The 22,674-nt window shown below is 40.4% G+C and overlaps 1 protein-coding gene across 3 annotated transcripts; it reads right to left on the bottom strand.

Moving 5' to 3' along the window:
- Positions 1 to 249: 249 nt before the first annotated feature.
- LOC144655724 (uncharacterized) lies at positions 250 to 16,904 on the bottom strand. 3 transcript variants are annotated; one of them, XR_013571197.1, is made up of 4 exons: positions 16,379 to 16,904; positions 4,962 to 9,836; positions 3,121 to 3,935; positions 250 to 1,069 (listed from the first exon to the last, which is right to left on the bottom strand). XR_013571197.1 is itself a non-coding variant. In XM_078516022.1 (3 exons), the coding sequence occupies exon 2, from the start codon at positions 9,823 to 9,825 to the stop codon at positions 4,969 to 4,971; it is 4,857 nt and encodes a 1,618-aa protein (XP_078372148.1). In that variant the 5' UTR covers positions 9,826 to 9,836; positions 16,379 to 16,904; the 3' UTR covers positions 250 to 3,935; positions 4,962 to 4,968. The 3 variants fall into 3 exon arrangements, 1 of the variants encoding a protein (XP_078372148.1); XR_013571194.1 differs by having other exon boundaries at positions 250 to 887; positions 1,108 to 3,935; XM_078516022.1 differs by having other exon boundaries at positions 250 to 3,935.
- Between the last annotated feature and the right edge of the window lie 5,770 nt (positions 16,905 to 22,674).

A 22,674-nucleotide genomic window follows, 5' to 3' on the forward strand; every position in this document is an offset into this window, starting at 1 on the left:
TTGTGGGGGCAAAGCCTCCACATTGTTATCGACTGCGGGATTTATTTGTGTGTGGGTTTGCTTGTGTCACGTGGTCTTCTGCAAGAGAGCCTGGGGATGAGTCGGCGGTGCGTGTCGAGTAGGCCATATTGGATTTTGGCGTGTTGCACGTTTCGTGTGGTTTCTTTGATTTCACTGAGCTGTTCTTGTAGTTGCTCGTCATTACAGCAGCTCGCGAAGTCATACTAGCCAACATTTCGTTTGGCTGGAAGTCTGTGCAGGTTGCACATCAATTCAAGAGAAGCTTTTACGCTTACGCAAGCCAATATTGAAAGCCGCAGAAACAGCACAATTTAATACATTTGTACTTGAATCAGTCTATATGGCTATATGTTCTGATATATGTAAATTATTCTGCAATGCATACCTACGGAGCGATATAATAAACAAACCATTTTAGTGCTACTGGTTAAAAAAGAAAAAAAAAAGGAAAAAAGAAAAAAAAAATTGTCCCCTCTGGGATTCGAACTCGGGCCTCTGGCGACCTCTCGCTCCCCAGTCAGATGCCTACCCAACTGCGCTACACTTACATTCTTAATGACGTAAGGGCGAAAATATCGTATATCAATGTAATAGACATTCCGCTGTTTATCTGTTGTCATGTGCATCAAAGAAATGTTTGAATTACCTGCTGCTCATAAATTTTCAAGGAATGAATTTGCAAAAAATCACAAAGATTATTTGCCGCAATAAATAGCAGCCTTAAGGTAATTGAATGTACTAAATGAATTCACAAAAAAGAAGAATCAAATTTGAAATTATCAAGCCCCCACACGTACGCATCGCGGACCGATTTTTTAATATACCGGTACCTGGAATAAATGCTTGAGGTTTATAGACAACTCCACCTTTGATACTCGGCGTTTAGTCAAGAAAATACGGCTAGATCATTTCAAACATGTGCAATTGTTTTAGCCACAGCTTCATACACTTCCAATAATGACTTATTACGCTAACAGAAATATTGCTGATGGTCTTTTCAATATATTATTGCCATCACAGGCTTTTTCTGGCACGGATACAAGGAAAACTAAGAACAAAAATCTAATTATATCAGTAAATGGCCACCTTTGATACTCGGCGTTTAATCAAGAAAATACGGCTAGATCATTTCAAACATGTGCACTTGTTTTAGCCATAGCTTCATACACTCCCAACAATGACTTATTACGCTGACAGAAATATTGCTGATGGTCCTTTCAATTTATTACATATATAGCGAGAATTTTAAGCAATAAACCTTGCAAATAGAATTCTATACTTGCTATATTTCACTTGTGAAAAAGGCGATACGTCCAATGAGCTTCGCGTATAGCTTTCTTCACATGTGAAAAATATACCCAATCAGCATCTAGAGTAGTACGACACAACCAATCACAGCGCGAGAATTCAAATGGTTTCCAACGAGGTTGAGAAAGCTAGTGGCAAGTTTGCTCTCGACGGCAATTTATGTTTTGAAAACATGGCTACATGAACGTTTGGTTCCTTTACAAAACTATGCCTTTTAAGACTTAAATGGAAAGGTAACCCAACAGAAACACGCTAAGCAAAGCCTAAGGAATACAGCAGTAATAAAAATCATTCTTCAAAGAGCTTCAAAGGAAAAGTAAAGACAGGCGAAGGCGAAGTGTCGATAAGTGGAAGCAAGGACAAGACTGTCATTGGAACTTACAACACATCCGCGGACTTTCTAAGAATATTCAGGCACTCTTGGCATCGTCTTGGTAAAGTAATTTTCATTTTTTCATCTGGATTTACGTCGTAATTATTGTTTAATTCACCGACTACTTGTGTTGTCACAATTTGTTCAAAATTCGCCAGTTGATTCGCCAGTAGTTCATCCGCTTGTGGCGAAGTTTCCTCGATGCGATACGAAGTTTTGCTTTTAACATACATGTAACGGAGTGTGTTTATTTAATAAAGTTTTTGTCTAGGAGAGTTTGTCGCCAGTAATTTTTCTTTTTTATATTATTGAAATAGCGAATTCGCTTGTAAAGCTATGTGCATTTGCAGCTTTGTTTTCTCGCGCCGTTAACTGCAGCTGTTGTATGTCAAAGGTTATAAACTGGAAAAATCGGCGTAAAGTGTTCAATGGTTGAATTCTCGTTACATATATAATAAACAAATTACAGCATAGAAAGTGCTTTGTGCGGATTTTTATTCACTCGTTGCAAATCTTTAGAAAGCTCACTCGTTCGTTTTCCAAAGTTTTGCAACTCGTGAATATAAATCCGTATGGCGCACTTTATGAAGTAAGCTATATACAGTCGAAGCTCTCTTAACGGACACTCTCGTAAGCGGACAGCTCTACTTACGGCCACCTTGTTAGAAACCCCGTTTTTACTCCCATACAAACTCTGTATTTTTACATTCTCGTAAGCGGACATTCCCGTAAGCGGCCGCGGACACTTTCCGAGATTACGACTTACACTTTTTCTTTGTTTTTAAGCTCCCGTAAGCGGACACCGCAAAGAAAATCATATAAAAAACCTCGTGTATCTTGTATTAATCAATCAACTTCACATCGCCGTTCGTCACAATGATTTTTTACTGTAATTACAGTACCATATTTTAGTGTTTGTTTGGTCGTCATCCACGTCCGGTTACATTTCGAAACACCACCAACATGCATATTACCATTATGTTAGCTGGGCAAGCTCCCGTAAGCGGCCATCTATCCCCTACACCTCTTGTGGCCGCTTACAAGAACCATTCTCGTAAGCGGCCAGCTCCAGTTGCGGACACTTTTTTCACTTCCCGAGGGTGTCCGCTTATGAGAGCTTCGACTGTATGTCTGAATTTATCAAAACCGGGTCAAAGAAAAGTGACGTCAGTATTCTTGAACAAGTACGTTACTGCGCGAATTGGCTTAAAACGCCACAAGAAAGGGGAAAAAAAAAAGAAATACAGCGCTGAAAGGTAGAGAAGAGAGAAGAGAAGAGAAAAAAGACTGACATTCCCTTTAGTTTACAGCGATTTGTGCTTAAGACGGTGGAAATTTCCTTGGCCTGGTTTTAATAATTTCAGACATATATATATCATTGCCATCAGAGGCTTTTTCTGGACCGGATACAAGGAAACCTAAGAACAAAAATCTAATTATACCAGTTAACTCTTTCGCTGCTAAAGTGTATTTTTGTCGACATTTGGAGGAGCAGTCAATGAACCTCTTGTGACGTCATCAAATTGAAAGTCAGCAGATTTTGGTGATAGCATCTGATAGAGCTAGTTTTGACCTTTTCAAAGAATTATACATTTTGCGTATCGGTCGCATCCTGACAGAGCTAATCAAGAAAAAAGTCAACCACTTTTTGGTGCAAAATTGGTGCTTAAACAGGCCAAAACACCTGTAAAAGATCGAGGTCCTCTTTTCAGGGTTAACCAATGTTTTAATCAAAACTTTTTTGGTCTGAAGGAGAGACGGATACAGTAGAAAGAAGTGGAGATAACAAAGCCGAGAAAAACGAGGAAAAGGAGCAAGAAAAAAAAAATGGAAAAGAAAATTCAAAAGAAGTCCAAATTTTGGCTTATGCGCATGCGCCAAAGTACGAGTTTGTACATTTTTCCGTGGAATCTACATCAAAATTTTGCTGCATCGTGGAAAAGTTCTTTTTAAGCAAAGTTAAGGGAAATCCAGGATCGTAGCATCAAAAATTCAGTTTAACGGTAAAAAAACCCCCTGTTTTTGGAGAAATTTAGCACTGAAAGGGTTAATTGAAAAGGACAATTCCCTTCAAATTGTGCTCCTTTCCATTGAAATCCAATTTATGGAGCAAAAGCAATGTGAAATAAGCAAAAATTGGCGATAAAGCAATCTTGGGTACTTTTGCTTAATGTCCAGTCGAGGTCAGAGCGCTGCTTTACTTCTCACTTGGTACTTCTTCTTAGTAGAACACCTACAGACAAACAAACGGGGAAAAATGACAAACGTGTAACCGGGAAGTAATTGTTCAGTCAGTTAAAATGTTTTCAGCCTCTGTAAAAGCAAACTGAGAGAAAGGGATAAGTTACTAACTTCGAATATATGAATTCGTAAGTTGTTGTTCATAATCATACAAAACACCTGTGTAATAAGAAATTTAATCTCAGGACCTGGTAACAAAGATAAAGACAGCCTTCGAATGACACCTCTTGGAAATGGAATCACTAAAAGCTACTTCCACGTTCTTTTTTTAACATTAAAGGTCATTCTATTTAGAACTGTTAATTTATGACTGACATCACTTTAATAAAGGTGAAATTGACCCTTGTTAATTCCCTTTCAAAATACCTACCCACATGTACATTTCCTCGTTCAACAAACCTTTTATTTTGTTCACTTATCTCGAAGATGATCAACGATTTTTCAATAGTAAATTAGTAACCAGAGACGTTAACGTTCAGTAGCTAGAGTTGTTAAGGTCCCACAGGGCCCTTTTCGAAACTGAAGATAGCTGTAGGTCATCCGAAACATGTATTTCAAACTGTACAACCGTGTGTTTGTATTTCAAGATTATTTCTTACCGTCTGTTACTTCACTAATAATAAATAACTTTACTAGTAAAATTTCTGGAGTAGGTGTAGGTGTTATCTTATAAATTCTCTGATTTTTTTAGCTGGCATCGATTACCGAAAACTTATCAGGGTAATTAGGAAAGATAAGACTACATCACGATTGCCATTTTACTTCCACATCACTGTTTGCACTTTAAGTTTAAAACTGCAGAAACGGTGCACTTGCATGACCAGACCCACTTGTTGACCTTTCACGAGGCGTCGTGTGTACCCCTTGAATTCCCTGACTAGGCATAATCTTAATTTGGCTAGTAAGTTGGAACTCTGGCTTCACCACGAAAATTATGCTGGAGTCATGTTTACGTAGGGTGGTGTTATTAAACACTCATTTAACCTAGAAAACAAATGTTTTCCTTATATTTATTTACCTTTCCTCTATTTTCCAAAGTTAAATGCCACGTTATCTCCAATCAGCATAAATGGTGCCCACTGCCTCACATCAGAATAGCCGTTAGCTCTCATCCACTTCATAGCCTCGTAGAGACATTCACTGGCACTTTCCCCACGAACCAGGTGCTCGTAGAAACGACTCATGAACTGTTCTGTTGCACTGTCTTCGATGGCCCACAGTGCTACCAGCACTGAACGTGCACCGGATCCTAAGAATGCACGAGCGATTCCAACAACTCCTTCGACTCTTATCTGCCCACGGCCACTATGACAACAGCTAAGTACTACCAGTTTAGCTCGCAGTTGAACTTTTGAAATGTCAGACATTTTTAATAGGTAGTCTTCTTCTTGGGGAATCCTCTGAGGAGTGCAAAGAGGGGAAAGCGCTATTTCTCCTTTTTCGGCATCACCATGGGCAGCAATGTGTATCAGGCTTGCGGAATGTACACTTTGAAGTACTGCCTGTTTAGTAGCTTGCCCACCTACCAAGGGCTGAACACCTAACAGTCGTCCAATCATCTCTGCTTCCTTTCTTGCCCAAGGCAATGATTTTCTGTTCTCGAGACATCCTTTGTAAAGCACCCGGCCAACCGTGGGATCACCCACTATCAGTGCACCAGTCTGACTGTGATAGTCTGCTGGACTGTCTCGAATGAGTCTGAGGGTAGTTAAAGAAGGAACAATGCGAATTCTGAAGGTTTCCGATAAATACTTCCCACTTTGATCCGATAGAGCTCCAAATGGAATTTGGTACAATGAGCGGTCAGGGACAATTATGATTTCTGGTTTGTCAAGGAAGTCGGCCACAGGAGCGATGATCAGTTTGTGGTACAGGGAAAGGCAAGGTTCGGGTTCTTGGCTTTCTTCTGTATCCTCTTCTACAAGTCGAAAAGCTGAGGTGCCGCCTCCGAGAGATGATTCAAGCTCTGGTTGATTGACATTTAATGATCTATCTTCACAATGCCCATTGGGTAAAATACCAAAGCTTCTGAAACTTTTCGCCAAAAAATGATCAAAGTTCTTAATGAATCCGTTGTCAACAATGTTCTCATTCACTGTCACTGCTCGGAAATGCATCATTCCGCTCGGTTTGAGAACCCACAAAAATACTTGCCGAGGAGAATAAGAAATGTACAAACAAGTACAGTTACTTTCTTTGTTCATAATCTTTTCAATACCAACCCATGAATTTGGATCAGCTGACACTTGATCTTCAACAGAATACTGACTTGACATTAAGTCTGCCAGAGCTCTGGCTCGTCCAAGCTCAAGAACGTAAAGGGCTTCGTTTGGTTTTTCGGCAGCGCAAAACAAAGCACTGAGCATCCAGCTAGGAAAAAAGCGCTTTTCCGCAAAAGATATCTTAGATTGGTCGTCGTCTGCGAGGTGACTGCGAATATTTTCGTATTTTTCTATGCTTGCAGTGAGATACTCAAAAGCTTCCTGTATCTTTCCTTCCGAAAACTTGGACAATGTAAGGCTGCAGTAACAATTAAATTCATGATCAGTACTTCCGATCTCTCTACTTATGGAAAGTGCATTGAGCAGATACTCATCCGCCTTCACATATTCACCGCGAAGCCGCATGAAGCTTCCAAGCAGTTCGTAAGCTGATAGGCTTATCTCTTTGTTGTCAGTTTCTTTTGCGATAGCAAGTACTTTCTCGATATACTCTTCAGCCTTGTCAAGTTCACGAAGATGTCCAAACACTGATGCAAGTTCTCTGTAAGAATACGCTTCCTCTTTTCTGTCGCCAATTTCTATTGCGATCGCAAGATGTTTCTCGGCATATTGTTTGGCCTTGTCGTATTCAGCACGAAATTGAAACCAACCGCCGAGGTGTCCATAGTATGAGGCCTCTCCTTTTTTGTCCCCAGTGTTTTTAATGATTGAAAGGGCTTTCTCAAGACATTTTTGAAACTTGTCGTTGTCACCAAGAGAAAAATACACGAGTCCTAGGTTTTGCGTAGCAATCGCTTCATGTTTTCTGTCACCAATTTCGATGGCGATGTTTAGTGCTTTCTCAAGAAGTTCTTTTGCTTTTACGTATTTACTTTCACGGTAATAAATTGTTGCCAGTGTTATGCTAAGCTGGCTTTCTCGGGCTCTTTTGCCACTTTCTTGATGCATGACGAGAATTTTTTTGCAGGTATGTACTGCACTTGCGTAATCTTTGACTAAATAATACGCCTGGAACAGTACAAAATAAATCTTTCCCAGCAAAAATTTCATTAGTTTCTCATCTATTGTTGCTGCGGTTTTTACCAAACTCAAGCATTCGTTGCATAATTCAATCGCCTTTAGGCCACGGCAGGTGTTAAAAAGAAAATTGGCCACAAATAAACCGAAGAACACGACATTTTCGCAACGCGACAGGAACATCTTTCGAAAGTCGCCACAAGTTGAGATTTTTCCTTTTCTGATCGAAAATTCTTTCTTAGAAAATTCATCAGCATTGGCATATTCTCCAAGACATTGACACACGGCTCTCAGGTATCCATAACCTCTTGCTTCTCCAAATTTGTCACCAGTTTCTATTCTTATTGCAAGTGCTTTCTCATGATGGTCTTTAGCCTTGGCATATTGACCTTTGAATCGAAATACATTTCCTAACTTTTCTTGACACGAAGCTTCTCTTTGTTTGTCGCCAATTTCTTTTGTGAAAGCAAGTGCTTTCTCGAGATATTCTTGAGCCTTGTCATAATTACCAATAGCACAAGAGACAATTCCAAGGTTTTCCAGAGATGATGCTTGTCCTTCTTTGTCGCCAATTTCTGTCCGAATCACATGTGCTTTCTCAAGATATTCTTTAGCTTCGGTGTATTCGCCTCGAAATCTTAACACGATTCCCAGGTTTCCGTAAGAAGAGGCTTCTCCTTTTTTGTCGCCAGTTTCTTTCGTGATTTCAAGTGCTTTCTTGACATACTTTTCTGCCTGGACATATTCACCTTGAAATCGATACACAGATCCAAGGTTTAGATAGCAAGCTGATTGGCCTGTTATGTCCCCAAGTTCCGTTTTGATCTCAGTTCCCTTCTCGAGATATTCTTTTGCCTTGACATATTTACCAAGATACTGAAACACAGCACCTAGGCTTCCGTAACAAGAGGCTTCTCCTCTTCTGTCGCCAATTTCCATTGTGATTTTGAGTGCCTTTTCAAGAAATTCTTGCGACTTTACAAATTCACTAAGAGAACTGTGAACAGTCCCTAGGCTCCTGTACAGAGAAGCTTCACCTTTCCTGTCGCCGATTTCTATTGTGATCGGGAGCGCCTCTTGGAGATATCCTTGAGCTTTGGCGAATTGACCAAGAGACTGAAACACAGTTCCGAGGTTTCCATAGCACGAAGCTTCCCTTTTCCTGTCACCAATTTCCGTTGTAATCGCGAGTGCCTTCTCAAAATACTCTTGAGCTTTGACGAATTGACCAAGAGATTGAAACACAGTTCCAAGGTTTTCATAACACGAGGCTTCCCCTTTCCTGTCACCAATTTCCGTTGTAATCGCGAGTGCCGTCTCAAAATACTCTTGAGCTTTTTTCAATTGACCAAGCGATTCAAACACAGTTCCTAGGTTTCCATAACACGAGGCTTCGCCTTTCCTGTCCCCAATCTCCGTTGTAATCGCGAGTGCCTTCTCAAGATACTTTTCAGCTTTAACAAATTGACCAAGAGATTCAAACACAGTTCCTAGGCTTCCATAACACAATGCTTCCCCGTTTCTGTCACCGATTTCCACTGTGATCGCGAGTGCCTTCTCAAGATACTCTTTGGCCTTGACGAATTGACCAAGAGATTCAAACACAGTTCCTAGATTTCTATAACAAGAGGCTTCCCCTTTCCTGTCCCCGATCTCTGTTGTAATCGCGAGTGCCTTCTCAAGATACTCTTTGGCCTTGACGAATTGACCAAGCGATTCAAACACAGTTCCTAGGCTTCCATAACACAATGCTTCCCCTTTTCTGTCACCGATTTCCACTGTGATTGCGAGTGCCTTCTCAAGATACTCTTCAGCTTTGACGAATTGACCAAGAGATTCAAACACAGTTCCTAGGCTTCCATAACACGAGGCTTCCCCTTTCCTGTCCACAATATTAACTGTGATCGCGAGTGCCTTTCCAAGATACTCTTGTGCCTTTTCAAACTGACCAGTAGATCTTATCACAGTTCCTAAGTGCTCGTAGCATAAGGCTTCCTCTTTTCTGTCACCGATTTCCATAGTGATCGCGAGTGCCTTCCCAAGATACTCTTGGGCTGCGAGATATTGGCCATGGGATTCAAACACAGTTCCTAGGTTTCTGTAAGAAGCAGCTTCTCCCTTTCTGTCGAAAATTTGTTTTGCAATTGTAAGCGCTTTGCTGAAAAATTCTCGAGCCTTGTCATATAGGCCATGGGAGTAAAACACAGTTCCTAGGTTTCGATAAGCAATAGATTCTCCCTTACTGTCTCCAATTTCTATCATGATTTTAAGTGCGTTCTCGTAAAGCTCTTTGGCTTCCAGAAATTTACTTTGGCTCTGATACAATGTTGCCATTTTAAGCATCAATTGACCTTCTTCGGCCCGCTCTCCACAATCTTGGTGTATAACAAGAAGCTTCCTAGCGTAGATTATTGCACTCGTGTTATCATTGATAGCACAGTGCGATTGCAACATGATACTATACACAGTTTTGTAAAATAGTTTCGTAATGTTTTCTTCCATTTTCTCTGTTTTGTTCTTTATGACGAACAAACATTCCTTGCATAATTCGATGGCTTTAACTACGCGACAAGTGTTGAGGAGGAAAGTGGCAACAATTAAGCCAATGCTGATGACTTTCATTACATCTTCTGTGTCGTCCATGTCCAGTACTTCTGTTTGAACGGGAAGATAATAAAGTAAAACACAGTTGGCCTCGTTTGCGAATTTGTTTATTTCTTAAAGGGGCTTTGTCTCTTGACCAGAGTTTTGAACGTCCAAAATCTATATTTGTGTCGTAGGAAAGCTAAAAATGATGGTTCAGTTTTATTAAAAATTGCTATATTAAAGCACTAAAACTGTTTAGCTGCGTCTTTGGCTGCGGATGGCTCGGATGAAAATGGATTGCAATTTGAAAAATCAAGGCTTTACTTTTCAAGTTGTTTCCGAGCCGTAGCTTGACATGACATCTATCCGCAAATTAACGTTATATCTTTCTTTAGATGTTCAAAGATAATGTTTTTCATGGGTTAAGCTACCTACCACTAATTTTAGAACAGTTAAGACGAAAAATCTGCGAAATGCCCGTGACGCAGCCCCTTTAAGACTGAATTTGTTTAATATGTTCATACAATGTGGGTGGCAGGTATTGGCCTGATGAACATTACCTAGGCAGCTTAAGAGGTAGCAGGTGCCTAGAAGATTACAGTGTCCTTGATTTGTAACACTGGCGTGGTAGATGTCCTGATAAAGATTGGAGGTCGATTGAAAGACTAAGGAATAAGTAGGCTTTTTAGCAAAATGTTTTGTGAATGTTTGAACAGAAGCGACCAAGATGAAAATGTGTTTAGGGCCAGAGCGGCTGTAGGGTGAAAGGATTGGTTGTAACTACAATATTGAGAAAAACATATGATATATACTTAGCCAAGCCTTAACACGGAGCTCCACAGTTACTTTTTAATAGCCTCTATTTCCTTTTAATATTACACGAAGGCTGCGAGCAGGTCCACGTTTGGGAAATACGAGCGGCAAAGCCGCGACAGTCTCCTCCTCCCCGCTTTAACCGCTTTGCTTTCGGAATAGTCTAGTCCCTGAACTCTATCTTTCACGCGCTTTCTATAGGGGTTGAGAAGAGAGAGTCCTGGATAACTTGCATGCGCATGTTAAGAAAGAACCAATCAGAAGCGAGTAGTGTGGCGTCACTTGCATGGGATGCGCGCCCTAGGGTTAAAAATGCTTGCTCGAATGACAAATCCAACTACGCGACCAAGCGCGCGATTAAATGCAAGAAATAAAAACTGTGCTAAATTGCATCCAAAGCCAATTCAATAAACAGCTACAAAATACTAGGAATAGGTGACGGAAAGGGATTTGTGTTTTAGTCATAAGTTTTTAGTAGACACTGTTTAGAAAGCTAAACAGCCAAGGTGAGCCTGGTCGCAGGCTAATATACACGAAAAAACATTAAAAGTTTTTTTTTTTATCTTCTTTCGTATCATTCGTCGTTTTTACGTGTCGGACCGGAATCTTTACGTCCAACCGGCAAAGTTTCTCCACGTTCAGGCATTGCTTTTGATAAATACTTGTTCGAGTTTGTTATGGTATAAAACAAATCGACCACAGTTTTCCATGGTCTACACTCTTATAGACCATGGAATGACGCAATAAAATGTCCAAAACTTTGCAGTAAAACCACTCGGCTAACGCCTCGTGGTTCCACTTGAGTTTTGAACATTTTCTGACGTCATTTCTATGGTCTATAAGAGTGTAGACCATGGAAAAATGTGGTCGATTTGATAAATAACAATTAAAACCGTGCGCGCCGCATGAGTAGCCCAAATCTTTCGTGACATAACAGCGATCGAAGGCAACGAAGTTTAAAAACGATTAAGAACGCAATTTGTACTGGTACAAGTCTTTAGGCGCTAATATTAATTTAACCTAAAACGATTAACAACGCAAATTTGCACTGGTACAAGTCTTTCACACACTAAAACGTTGCTTATAGTTAACCAAAGGGAACTCATTTCTTGACAATTGATTATTTCTGCTGAGTTGCACAATTTAGAATTGCAACACAGGCAGACAAGTCTCTGTGTTTGAGGCCGCGTGGCGTAAGCGTCACGGTATGCGCTATTTGATCCCATACATTCACTGTAATTTGTAACGATTGACCTCCGCTTGAGTCAACTGATCGTGAGAAATGCTTCATAAAATACTGAATTTCGCATCTTTTCATCCCAAACTTTGATCTACTCTAAGCTAGATAAATAAAGTTCACTTACCTTTCATCTTTTGTGTGATCTTTTGTGTTTTTATGGCGTTTTGAGGCCGTTAATTCCTCACTAGTCGTCGGGCCACGCGGCCTCAAACACAGAGACTTGTCTGCCTGTGATTGCAACATCAAAATGCAGGTGTGAAGTGATATTTACAAGTGTTTTTGTAGCCTGTTGTGAAGTTACTTCCGGTGGCAGCAGTAAACGCTAAACGTTTTTGCTTCTGTTCAGAAGTTAATGCATCGCCATTAGAAAAATAAACAGCAACTGTTTTACTGGAAATGTAGTCGTTAGAAATGGCATGTATAGCCGTAAGGAAAAGAATAACGCGAGGAGAAGCGGCTATTAATTTGGTAGTATCAAAACGAAAATTTACTTCTCAATGTGGGGTTCAGATTGCGTGACGAGACAAAAGGTAACTCTGTCGTGCGTAACCTTTATCGGGAACCCTGTATTAAGCCGAGTAGAAATCTTTCTAACTCGAAAGGAAACAACTATTTCGATTAAAGGCAAACGTCAAAGTTTACCATTTTTAACCAAGCCAGAGTATATGAGTCGCAAAGTACCCAGCCGTCGCGACTGACAAATACAGCATTTCCTCCTTGAACTGAAAGACGTTTGAATTCTTCTATATGTTCGAACAACAATGCCAAGGATAAACCTTCTACTCATACTAACTTCATGCAAAAAAGTCGATATCTCGAAGAGATCTTTGATTTTTCTCTGTTTAGCGTCGTCCGACCGACCCAGATTTTCGCGTTTTCAAAAAAAAATGTTATACAGAAGGTAATGAAGGCAATGACACATTATTTTAAACAATGGTTCATCCTTTTTACGCTGTTCTCGTTTAAGTTTAATCACGACGTCGATTTTTCCTTCCTCCATTGCCGCCATGTTGACTTTGTATCCATGTCTTCTTGTTTCCAGGCTCCACGAATATTATGCTGAGGTACCGGACCTCCTAGTTCCAGACTCCTTATCCACTTTTGTTGTTGTTTTTTTTTTGTTTATTCCGACCGACCGACCCCAAATCAGAAAACACAAGCGACGACAAACGAAAAAAAAGGGGATGGCCTAAGGCGAAAAAAAAAAAACAGGCGTGCGGAAGGAGCCGGAAAAGAAAATCAGAAAAGCGAGTGCATTCTCTGCGAGATCTTCCTCCCCAGACCGCGCTCGGCCCCCTCCTCTCCCCGACTGTTGTGCGCTCTATATCCCAATAGGGAGTCTGTTCGCAGGCGACAGCTAGATGGCTTACCATACTCGATTAGGTATGGAGCTCCGCTCGCGTGCGCCGTCGGTGCAATATTGCAAATGAAATAGACAGGCCAAATATGACTCCCATTGGTGGACATTTGTAATCTTTGACCTTCAAAGTTTTGCTTTAACGATTATATACATACATGTAAATGATATTTTTTTTCCTGTACGGGGGCCTTTGTATGTTTCTGTGAGAACAGATTGATTCTCTATTAGATGCTTATTTCTCATTAGAATTCTTTTAAGATTAGGAAGATCGATATTCAGACACAAACGGCAAATGTTTTGTGAGTTTTTTTGTTTATTTTGTAGAGCTGACATTCTTTCGCTATATTTTACTTATGAAAGAGATTCTTCTTATAAGTTGTCTGGAAAACCTCTCGCTCGTAATCTTCGTTTGAATCGTTTAATGTTATCTTTAAATGCTGTTTATGAAAATTAGTTCTCAAAAGGCCTAAAGCTTCGCCTAAGTTGAAGCCGTTCCTGACGTCTGGAGAATGGTTCAAGGGCAAACGTGCGCACATCGATCAAGAATAAATTCGTTTTTGAAGTTTTCGCCCTTGTAAACACGTATTCAGCAGTTATGTAAAAAGTCTCATCCGTAAATTAAATTATATAAACGTTTCTATTTTTCCTTTGTCTCCATTCCATGGGGAAAATTTATCATCGATATATCTTTTACAGACTAGTGGCTTCTTAGAGCTGAGGCGTGTGATTTTTGTCTCAACTACGGTCATGCAAATATTGGCAAACCAGACTGCCATTTTGTGCCCATACATGTTCCGTGTGCCTGAAGATAGTTTTCCTATTAAATTGGAAAGAGTTCTTGGAGTTAAGTCGTAGCATTTCTCTAATAAAAGATAGTGAGCAGGTACTGGAGCATAGGAATGTTTCGTATGTTCTGCATACGGTAGCTATTTCTTCCTCCTGTGGAATTACGTTCACTGGAGTTACGTCCATTGAAATGGGGACTGTACTTTCTTCGACCTATGAAATCTGTTGTTTCTCTTAGATACCCTTTCTGTGAAGGGTGTAGAAAATTGAAATAGGGGCGAGTTTGGCGTAACTGAGGGCCATTTCTCTATCATTGTATCAACATGATTGCCATGGTACAGCAGCAAGGTGCGTGACTCTTTGGGAAGTTTCAGATACCATATGCATGGGCGCTGTAAAGGCTTTGTAGTTCTCTTTCACATTCACTTTTGTCTGTCCGGCCTGAATTTTGTCTTCTTTATTCACGATGTCTGCACTTTTCTATTACCGATGTCTGAGTTTTGTTTCAGCTCCTTGATGGCTAGACGTTCCTTGATAGGCAGGTTGTTTCTTAGCCTCCCGCGGAGGGAAAACCAGCCGCACACCATGCAATTTATCCTGGACTCTCTTTTCTCGCCTCTGGGTTCAATCCCTATAAAGCGCGCGGAAGGGAGAGGGACCGGACTAACCAAGTGGAAGCTATTGTGTTTACTGTCCTTCAAATATTGTTTTGCTTTTAAAAATCGAAGTAATTTTGTTGGCGTTTTCAGTTCTATTCAATTTAACAATTAACTCGGGAAAAAAACCCCAATAAAAGACGGAGATTCTGGGTTCGGCGAGAATGCCGCCAGCGCAAGAAATATTTACCAACCGTTTCCAGCATTCGTTTCTGTTCCTTTGCGATTGCTCTGCATCCAGGCACCGCTATGTAGTCGCCCCTGAAGAGGCTAAGCAGCTTTCTACCCCCCACACCACACAACCTAACCCAACACCTCCCCCGAAAAAGAAAGAAAATTCCCCTCCCCCCATAAAAATCTAGTCTCCCTCCCCCCTCCCCACTAAAGTAAACAATTTGTCACACACACGAGAAGAAAACATCAGTGGTGCTCTTTAACAAATGGCCATAATAAGCAAGTTTGGATGCCATAAGTTTTATTCCTTGTGAAATGACGCGAGCGAACAATGTTGCTCTGAGGCCGATCAAAGTTTAATTTCTGTGAAAACGTGGAACTGAAACCTTTCTGAGAATTTCACGCTCCAGTGCGTGGGTAGACAAACATTGCATGCCGAGCATGTCGTAATAAACGAAAAACAACTCTGGTCTGAGGTTTGTTTACAAAGCCGCTTTCTGTGCTTTTGCATATAAATTAATTTACCGCCTTCTTTTAATCAAAACCATTCGTAGCTGAATATGTAAGTTATCTTTTTTAAGCAATCGTAGGCTCTGCTAGGAGAGCGAAAGTAAAGGCTAATGGTTGTCTGAGTGTCATACTTAAACAACTGTAATCGGTTTATTATCATCACTAAATTAACTGCACGTACCAAGTTATAGGCATTGTTCAGTAGGTTAGCATACTAAACGTAGAAAATTATTTACATTCGTCAGTTCGTTGAATTTTTTGTAATTGTTGCTTTAGCTTATATTCGTGGACAACATCCAATTTATGTCATTATTCAGGAAGAAAGTCAAGACACAAAAGAACTTTCCTAAGTTATGTTATAAAACGCCTCTACCCAACTTAGGGAGCTTCCCCGGCAGGGTATAGACAGCAAACAAGATTAGGAACATTCACGGTTGACGCTGTTTGACCGATATAAAGATATACAGTATATTGATGAAGTGATTCAACATAAAATTTTTACTTACTCCCGACCCTTTTACTATGTGACAGATTGCAATAATAAACATCCACAGACGAAGCGTTTAAACCGAGTTCGTTTTCTGCCCTCAAGATGCCGATCAGGTCAGACGTAACGTTTCTTCTTAATTCGATTTTTAATTGAAGCAGACATCCGTCCCGTTAGATCAGGAGCGACTACATGGATGCTTGCTCTTCGCTTTCAAACCATGCAACCAGCGAAAACTACGAGACAGCTAGGCTTAATCGAGTACGTACTATTAATTTCGAAGTTTAACTGAATCAACTCATCATCACCGCTTATTTGAATCACTTTTACCTTTTTATATATGCCTGCGTGATGTTTAAGTGAAGTCCAGCAAAGTTTTTTTTAAATTACAGATTGATAACTTCATCGATATTCCTTTACTTCTTCATCTCCTACGACTGCAACGTGATCAATGCAGAAACCTATTCCTCAAAATGAAGGAAATGTTGAATAGGACAAATGCTCACCGTCGCTGTACGATGACGAACAGCGATCGTTTAGTTTAAAAATAAAATAAAAAAATAAAAGCAGATTTTCGACCTTACCTTATTTAAATAAGTTCCACGCTGTAAAAAATGAAAACAAATTCAGACGGCAAATGATGGCGTTCCCTGAAAGTTGAACTTAACTAATCAAACAAACAAGCCCGAGTTTGCATTGGTTCGTTGCCAAGATCAAGAGCATGACGTGAACTGTGGCGTGACTCGCGGGCTGGCCGTGACAACCGACGTGACAACCAAACCTTGCCTTGTTCCCAAACCTCTTATTTCGCCACAGTCAGTGAGGATGAACGTAAAATGAAAACTGTAGCACACCTTAAGGTGTATATTGTTTTGCTTTTAAAAATCGAAGTAATTTTGTTGGCGTTTTCAGTTCTATTCAATTTAAAAATTAACTCGGGAAAAAACCCGCAATAAAAGACGGAGATTCTGGGTTCGGCGAGAATGTCGCCAGCGCAAGAAATATTTACTAACCGTTTCTAGCATTCGTTTCTGTTCCTTTGCGGATCTTCTGCATCCAGGCACCACTATGTAGTCGCCCCTGAAGAGGCTCCCACACCCCACAACCCAACCCAACACCTCCCCTGAAAAAAAAGAAAATCCCCTCCCTCCGTGAAAATCTAGTCTCCCTCCCCCCCTCTTCACTAAAATAAACAATTTGTCATACCAAGCAAGAAAACGTCAGTGGTTCTCTTTAACAAATGGCCATAATAAGTAAGTCCGGATACCATAAGTTTAAACCGTGTTTAAACGAGACCCTATTCCTTGTGAAACGTCGGCCTATTTATGGATTCCTTTGAACGAACAATGTTGCTCTGAGTCCGATCTAAGTTTAATTTCTGTGAAAACGTGGAACTGAAACCTTTCTGAGAATTTCACGCTTCAGTGCGTGAGTAGACAAACATTGCATGCCGAGCATGTCGTAACAAAACGAAAACAACTCTGGTCTGAGGTTTGTTTAAAAAGCCGCTTTCTGTGCTTTTGCATATAAATTAATTTACCGCCTTCTTTTAATCAAAACCATTCGTAGCTGAATATGTAAGTTATCTTTTTCAAGCAATCGTAGGTTCTGCTACGAGAGCGAAAGCAAAGGCTAATGGTTGTCTGAGTGTCATACTTAAACAACTGTAATCGGTTTATTATCATCACTAAATTAACTGCACGTACCAAGTTATAGGCATTGTTCAGTAGGTTAGCATACTAAACGTAGAAAATTATTTACATTCGTCAGTTCGCTGAATGTTTTGTAATTGTTGCTTTAGCTTATATTCGAGGACAACATCCAATTTATGTCATTATTCAGGAAGAAAGTCAAGACACAAAAGAACTTTCCTAAGTTATGTTATAAAACGCCTCTACCCAACTTACCGGGAGCTTCCCCGGCATAGCCTGCGTTGCAGACGAACAAAACCCCGGTATAGTGCGTCTGCGAATTAGAGCACAAAAGCTTGTTCCGGCCCCCCGCGTGTTACCAGGGATTTCTATAATAACATCTGATTGGCTTTTGAATAGGGCCGTTCTTTCGTGCGTTGTAATTGGTCGAGTGCATCATGAGAAACCATAGTTACGCTTTCGACGAAGACCAGATACAAAACAAACTTTGCGGCGATCACGGCAGATCGGACCAGATCGGTGAGAATTAGCGTTTGAAGCGGAAAAAAAGCAGCCGGTTCGAACTTTCTCATAAAAAAAGAAAACAACGATAACGACAAGAAGCATACACAACTGACAAGCAAAAAGGTCATGGTATAAACGTTGAATAATCTACATTTGTCTTGTGGTGAAAGAATGTCACACAACGAACGTCCGTCATCCGTGATGAGAAGCAACACACCTTGCAACACAATAAACAGCCGGACCCGGCATTACAAATGCAGAATGCAAGTAGTCGACATCTTCACGAAAAATTTAGGACCAGAGGGAATATTTCAAAAGCTCAAAAAAATATCTTGCAAATATGAATGTTCCAAGACTAACCGCGATAGTAATTACATATGACAAATGTAAAACAGAGGTGTCAAAATATCCGGGAAAAATATACAAACGGAAAGCCGTGCAGACCAATGTCTTATGGCTCTACTCAACTTTAAACGCCTCCGAATAATACAACTGACAGCATATCGTGCCCTTTCTAAACAAGTGAAAAGCGAAATAGATTGGATGAGCAATTCCAATACAGAACGGCACAAATATATGACAAGAACGTTTTACCGTATCTGGTATCTGGTATTCATCGAACGCGTAACTATGGTTTCACGAGATCCACTCAACCAATTACGGCGCACGAAAGAACGGCCCTATTCAAAAGCCAATCAGAGGTTATTATAGAAATCCCTGGTAACACGCGGGGGGCCGGAACAAGCTTTTGTGCTCTAATTCGCAGACGCACTATACCGGGGTTTTGCGTCTGCAACGCAGGCTACCCCGGCAGGGTATAGACAGCAAACAAGATAAGGAACATTCACGGTCGACGCTGTTTGACCGATAAAAAAATATACAGTATATTGATGAAGTGATTCAACATAAAATTTTTACTTACTCCCGACCCTTTTACTATGTGACAGATTGCAATAATAAACATCCACAGACGAAGCGTTTAAACCGAGTTCGTTTTCTGCCCTCAAGATGCCGATCAGGTCAGACGTAACGCTTCTTCTTAATTCGATTCTTAATTGAAGCAGACATCCGTCCCGTTAGATCAGGAGCGACTAAATGGATGCTTGCTCTTCGCTTTCAAACCATGCAACCAGCGAAAACTACGAGACAGCTAGGCTTAATCGAGTACGAACTGTTAATTTCGAAGTTTAACTTACAATCTTAATCAGCTCATCATCACCGCTTATTCGAATCACTTTTACTTCAATTTACTTTTTATAAGTTCAGCAAAGTTTTTTTTAAATTATAGATTGATAACTTCATCGATATTCCTTTACTTCTTTATCTCCTACGACTGCATTAACGGCTTAACGCGATCAATGCAGAAACCTATTCCCCAAAATGAAGGAAATGTTGAAATTGGAAAAATGCTCACCGTCGCTGTACGATGACGTACAGCGATCGTTTAGTTTAAAAATAAAATAAAAAAATAAAAGCAGATTTTCGACCTTACCTTATTTAAATAAGTTCCACGCTGTAAAAAATGAAAACAAATTCAGACGGCAAATGATGGCGTTCCCTGAAAGTTGAACTTAACTAATCAAACAAATAAGCCCGAGTTTGCATTGGTTCGTTGCCAAGATCAAGAGCATGACGTGAACTGTGGCGTGACTCGCGGGCTGGCCGTGACAACCGACGTGACAACCAAACCTTGCCTTGTTCCCAAACCTCTTATTTCGCTTCAGTCAGTGAGGATGAACGTAAAATGAAAACTGTAGCACACCTTAAGTAAAGCGCGCACTTTTTAATATTGGTTAATTTAGCGTCTACTATTTGCCAATGGGTGGACGCTGACGAATACCTTCAACTTGAGCGCGCGCTGTTTTTTTTTTCGCTTTTTTTTTGCACTAATGTAACACGACATTGCGCAAGCGATCAGTGGAGAAAAAAAGAAAGTATACTTACTTAACGATTTTTTTTATTATTTTCTAAAATTGCATGCATGTATGCCACGTCTGATACCTATTCAAAAGTCTCATCTCATTTTAGGGTTTCGTCAGGGAGCGCGTGAGTACTGCACGCGTGAGATCATAATCCAGACACGCGCAGAAAATATAGCAAACCGCCTTAAAGTTGTGCTATAAAACAAATGATAAACGCCACACTATGCACTATCGGGTGGTTTGCTAAGCACTAAGCACTAAAGAAGCCACAATCCCCCCCCCCCCCTCCACCCCCCGGCCATCGTCTCGGGCGACTCTTACGATTTTTTCGTGTTTAGCTACCTCCCGCGTGCATCCATAATTCAATCTTGCACGCTATTTTTACCATTTTTTTGCAGTTATGTGGGGTAATCTGGAACCGGAAGCCAACCGGAAGGAACCACATTCTTGTTAACTCTCAAGGGGCTGTTTTAATTTCTCAAAGGAATACTTTCCGCTGTGGGTGATCAAAGCGCGTGACTTGTAAAGTGTCACCAAAGCTTCTCAAGAGCGTGGCTGAGGGTACAGCAGCATCCCTTACTAAACTCTACAACAACTGCATAGAGCAAGATGAATGGCCTAATGCGTGGAAAATGGGTGAGTGGACACCAGCGTATAAGAAATGAGACAGACTGGATACTACAAGCTACCGCCCCATCACTTCCATTACCGCAGTCGACAAAATATTCGAACAGTTGCTTTGCAACCAGGTGACATGCCATTATGATAAAACTCTGTACAACAGAATGACAGCGTACAGGAAAAAACACAGCTGCGAAACAACACTGCTTGCGCTGATAGAAGATTGGAAATTGGCCGCTGATACAAAGAAACTTGTTTATATTCTATCTACAGATATGAGCAAGGGCTTTGACAGCTTGAGCCATTCCTTGACGATAAAGAAGCTGGAGGCTTACGGCTTTGGAAGACGTTCTCTTGAACTAATGCGATCATTCTTTGAGAACAGACATAACAGAGTAAAATTGGGCGAAATCACGAGTGACTGGATAAAGATGAAACGTGGATGCCCTCAAGGATCATCTTTCGGACCCCTACTTTGAAACATGTTTCAAAATGATCTGTCATCATATGTAAAGGACGCAAACTTAACTATGTACGCTGACGACCACCAAATGTACGTTAAGGGAACGGACCACGAAACAGTTGGACGCAGTTTGAAAATTCATGGTAGCCAAGCCCTGGCTTGGTACTCAAAGAACTATTTAAAAGCAAATCCAGACAAGTTCCAGTCGCTAATTATCAATCCAAGAAAACTCGATAAGGACAAGAGCGACACAGCCCTCAGCATCGATGACATAGGCATTACAAAAACAGAACAAATCAAGCTACTGGGAGTTCACATCGACGATAATCTTGAGTTCACCGAGCATATCCGTGTGCTATGCATTAAGGCCAGCCAGAAAGTCGGAGTACTTTCTCGTCTTCGCAATTTAATACCTTGCAAGGCTAAGCTATTACTGTATAAGACGTTCATTTTACCTCACCTAACATACTGCCATCTAACATGGCAGTTTTGTAAGTCATCGGACAAAAGGAAACTTGAGAGAATTCAGGAACGCGCATTAAGAGTTATATTCAGATCCCACGCCGAAACCTATAACAAACTCTTGGGACGGGCAGATTTGCCCACACTATATAATAGGCGTTTACAAGATACAGCAACGCTTATGTATAAGGTCAAGAACGGGCTTGCGCCAGACAACGTCTCTGCCCTTTTTGTCCGCAAAGACACTACACACTCGCTTAGAAACAGTGATTTTGTCTTACCGCGTTTTGATACTAAACGCTACGGGAAACATTGTATCAGATATCTTGGACGACTTCTATGGTCAAAATTAAGCAAAGATCTGAAAAACTCGCCGACTGTGGCTGCATTCAAAACTAAAATTAGAAAACTCAATCTATCGGACTACGTGGACAACAATAGTAACTGTTGCAAACTCTGTTGCGCTTAAGACATTGTAAATATTAGTTTTTAGTTTTTAGTTAAGTGTTTTAAATATTTTTAGCTTAGCATTATTAATAGTATTTTAATTGTGTCCCCAATTAGTCCATAAGGGCTAAACACACAGACACGGTAATAAAGTTTTTATTATTATTATTATTTATAAATGTGCTTCAGCACTTCCGTTCTTGTAGAAAAAACGTGACTTGTCAAATTTACAAACTTTATATAACAATCAAAAACGTGAATAGCCCAAATCTTACCTTACTTAACCAATTAAGAATAAACGGGGTTCAGCACTCGAAGGCAGCGAAGTTTAAAACGATTAACAACGCAATTTGTACTGGTACAAGTCTTTAGGCGCTAATATTAATTTAACCTAAAACGATTAACAACGCAAATTTGTACTGGTACAAGTCTTTCACACACTAAATCGTTGCTAATAGTTAACCAGAGGGAACTCATTTCGTGACAATTGATTATTTCTGCTGAGTTGCACAATTTAGAATTGCAACATCATTTAATGTGTTAAGTGATATTTACAAGTGTTTTGTAGCCTGTTGTGAAATTACTTCCGGTGGAAGCAGTAAACGCTAAACGGTTTTGCTTCTGTTCAGAAGTTAATGCATCGCCATTAGAAAAATAAACAGCAACTGTTTTACTGGAAATGTAGTCGTTAGAAATAGCATGTGTAGCCGTAAGGTAAAGAATAACGCGAGGAGAAGCGGCTTTTGGTAATATCCAAACAAAAATTTACTTCTCAATGTGCGGTTAAGATTGCGTGACGAGACAAAAGG

Source organism: Oculina patagonica, chromosome 1, assembly GCF_052425735.1.
Source record: "Oculina patagonica isolate OP01 chromosome 1, crgOcupat, whole genome shotgun sequence".
NCBI lineage: Eukaryota > Metazoa > Cnidaria > Anthozoa > Scleractinia > Oculinidae > Oculina > Oculina patagonica.

Bases quoted from the DNA above. Each gene is read 5' to 3' on its own strand.
- LOC144655724 (XM_078516022.1), bottom strand. From the start codon at position 9,825: ATGGACGACACAGAAGATGTAATGAAAGTCATCAGCATTGGCTTAATT.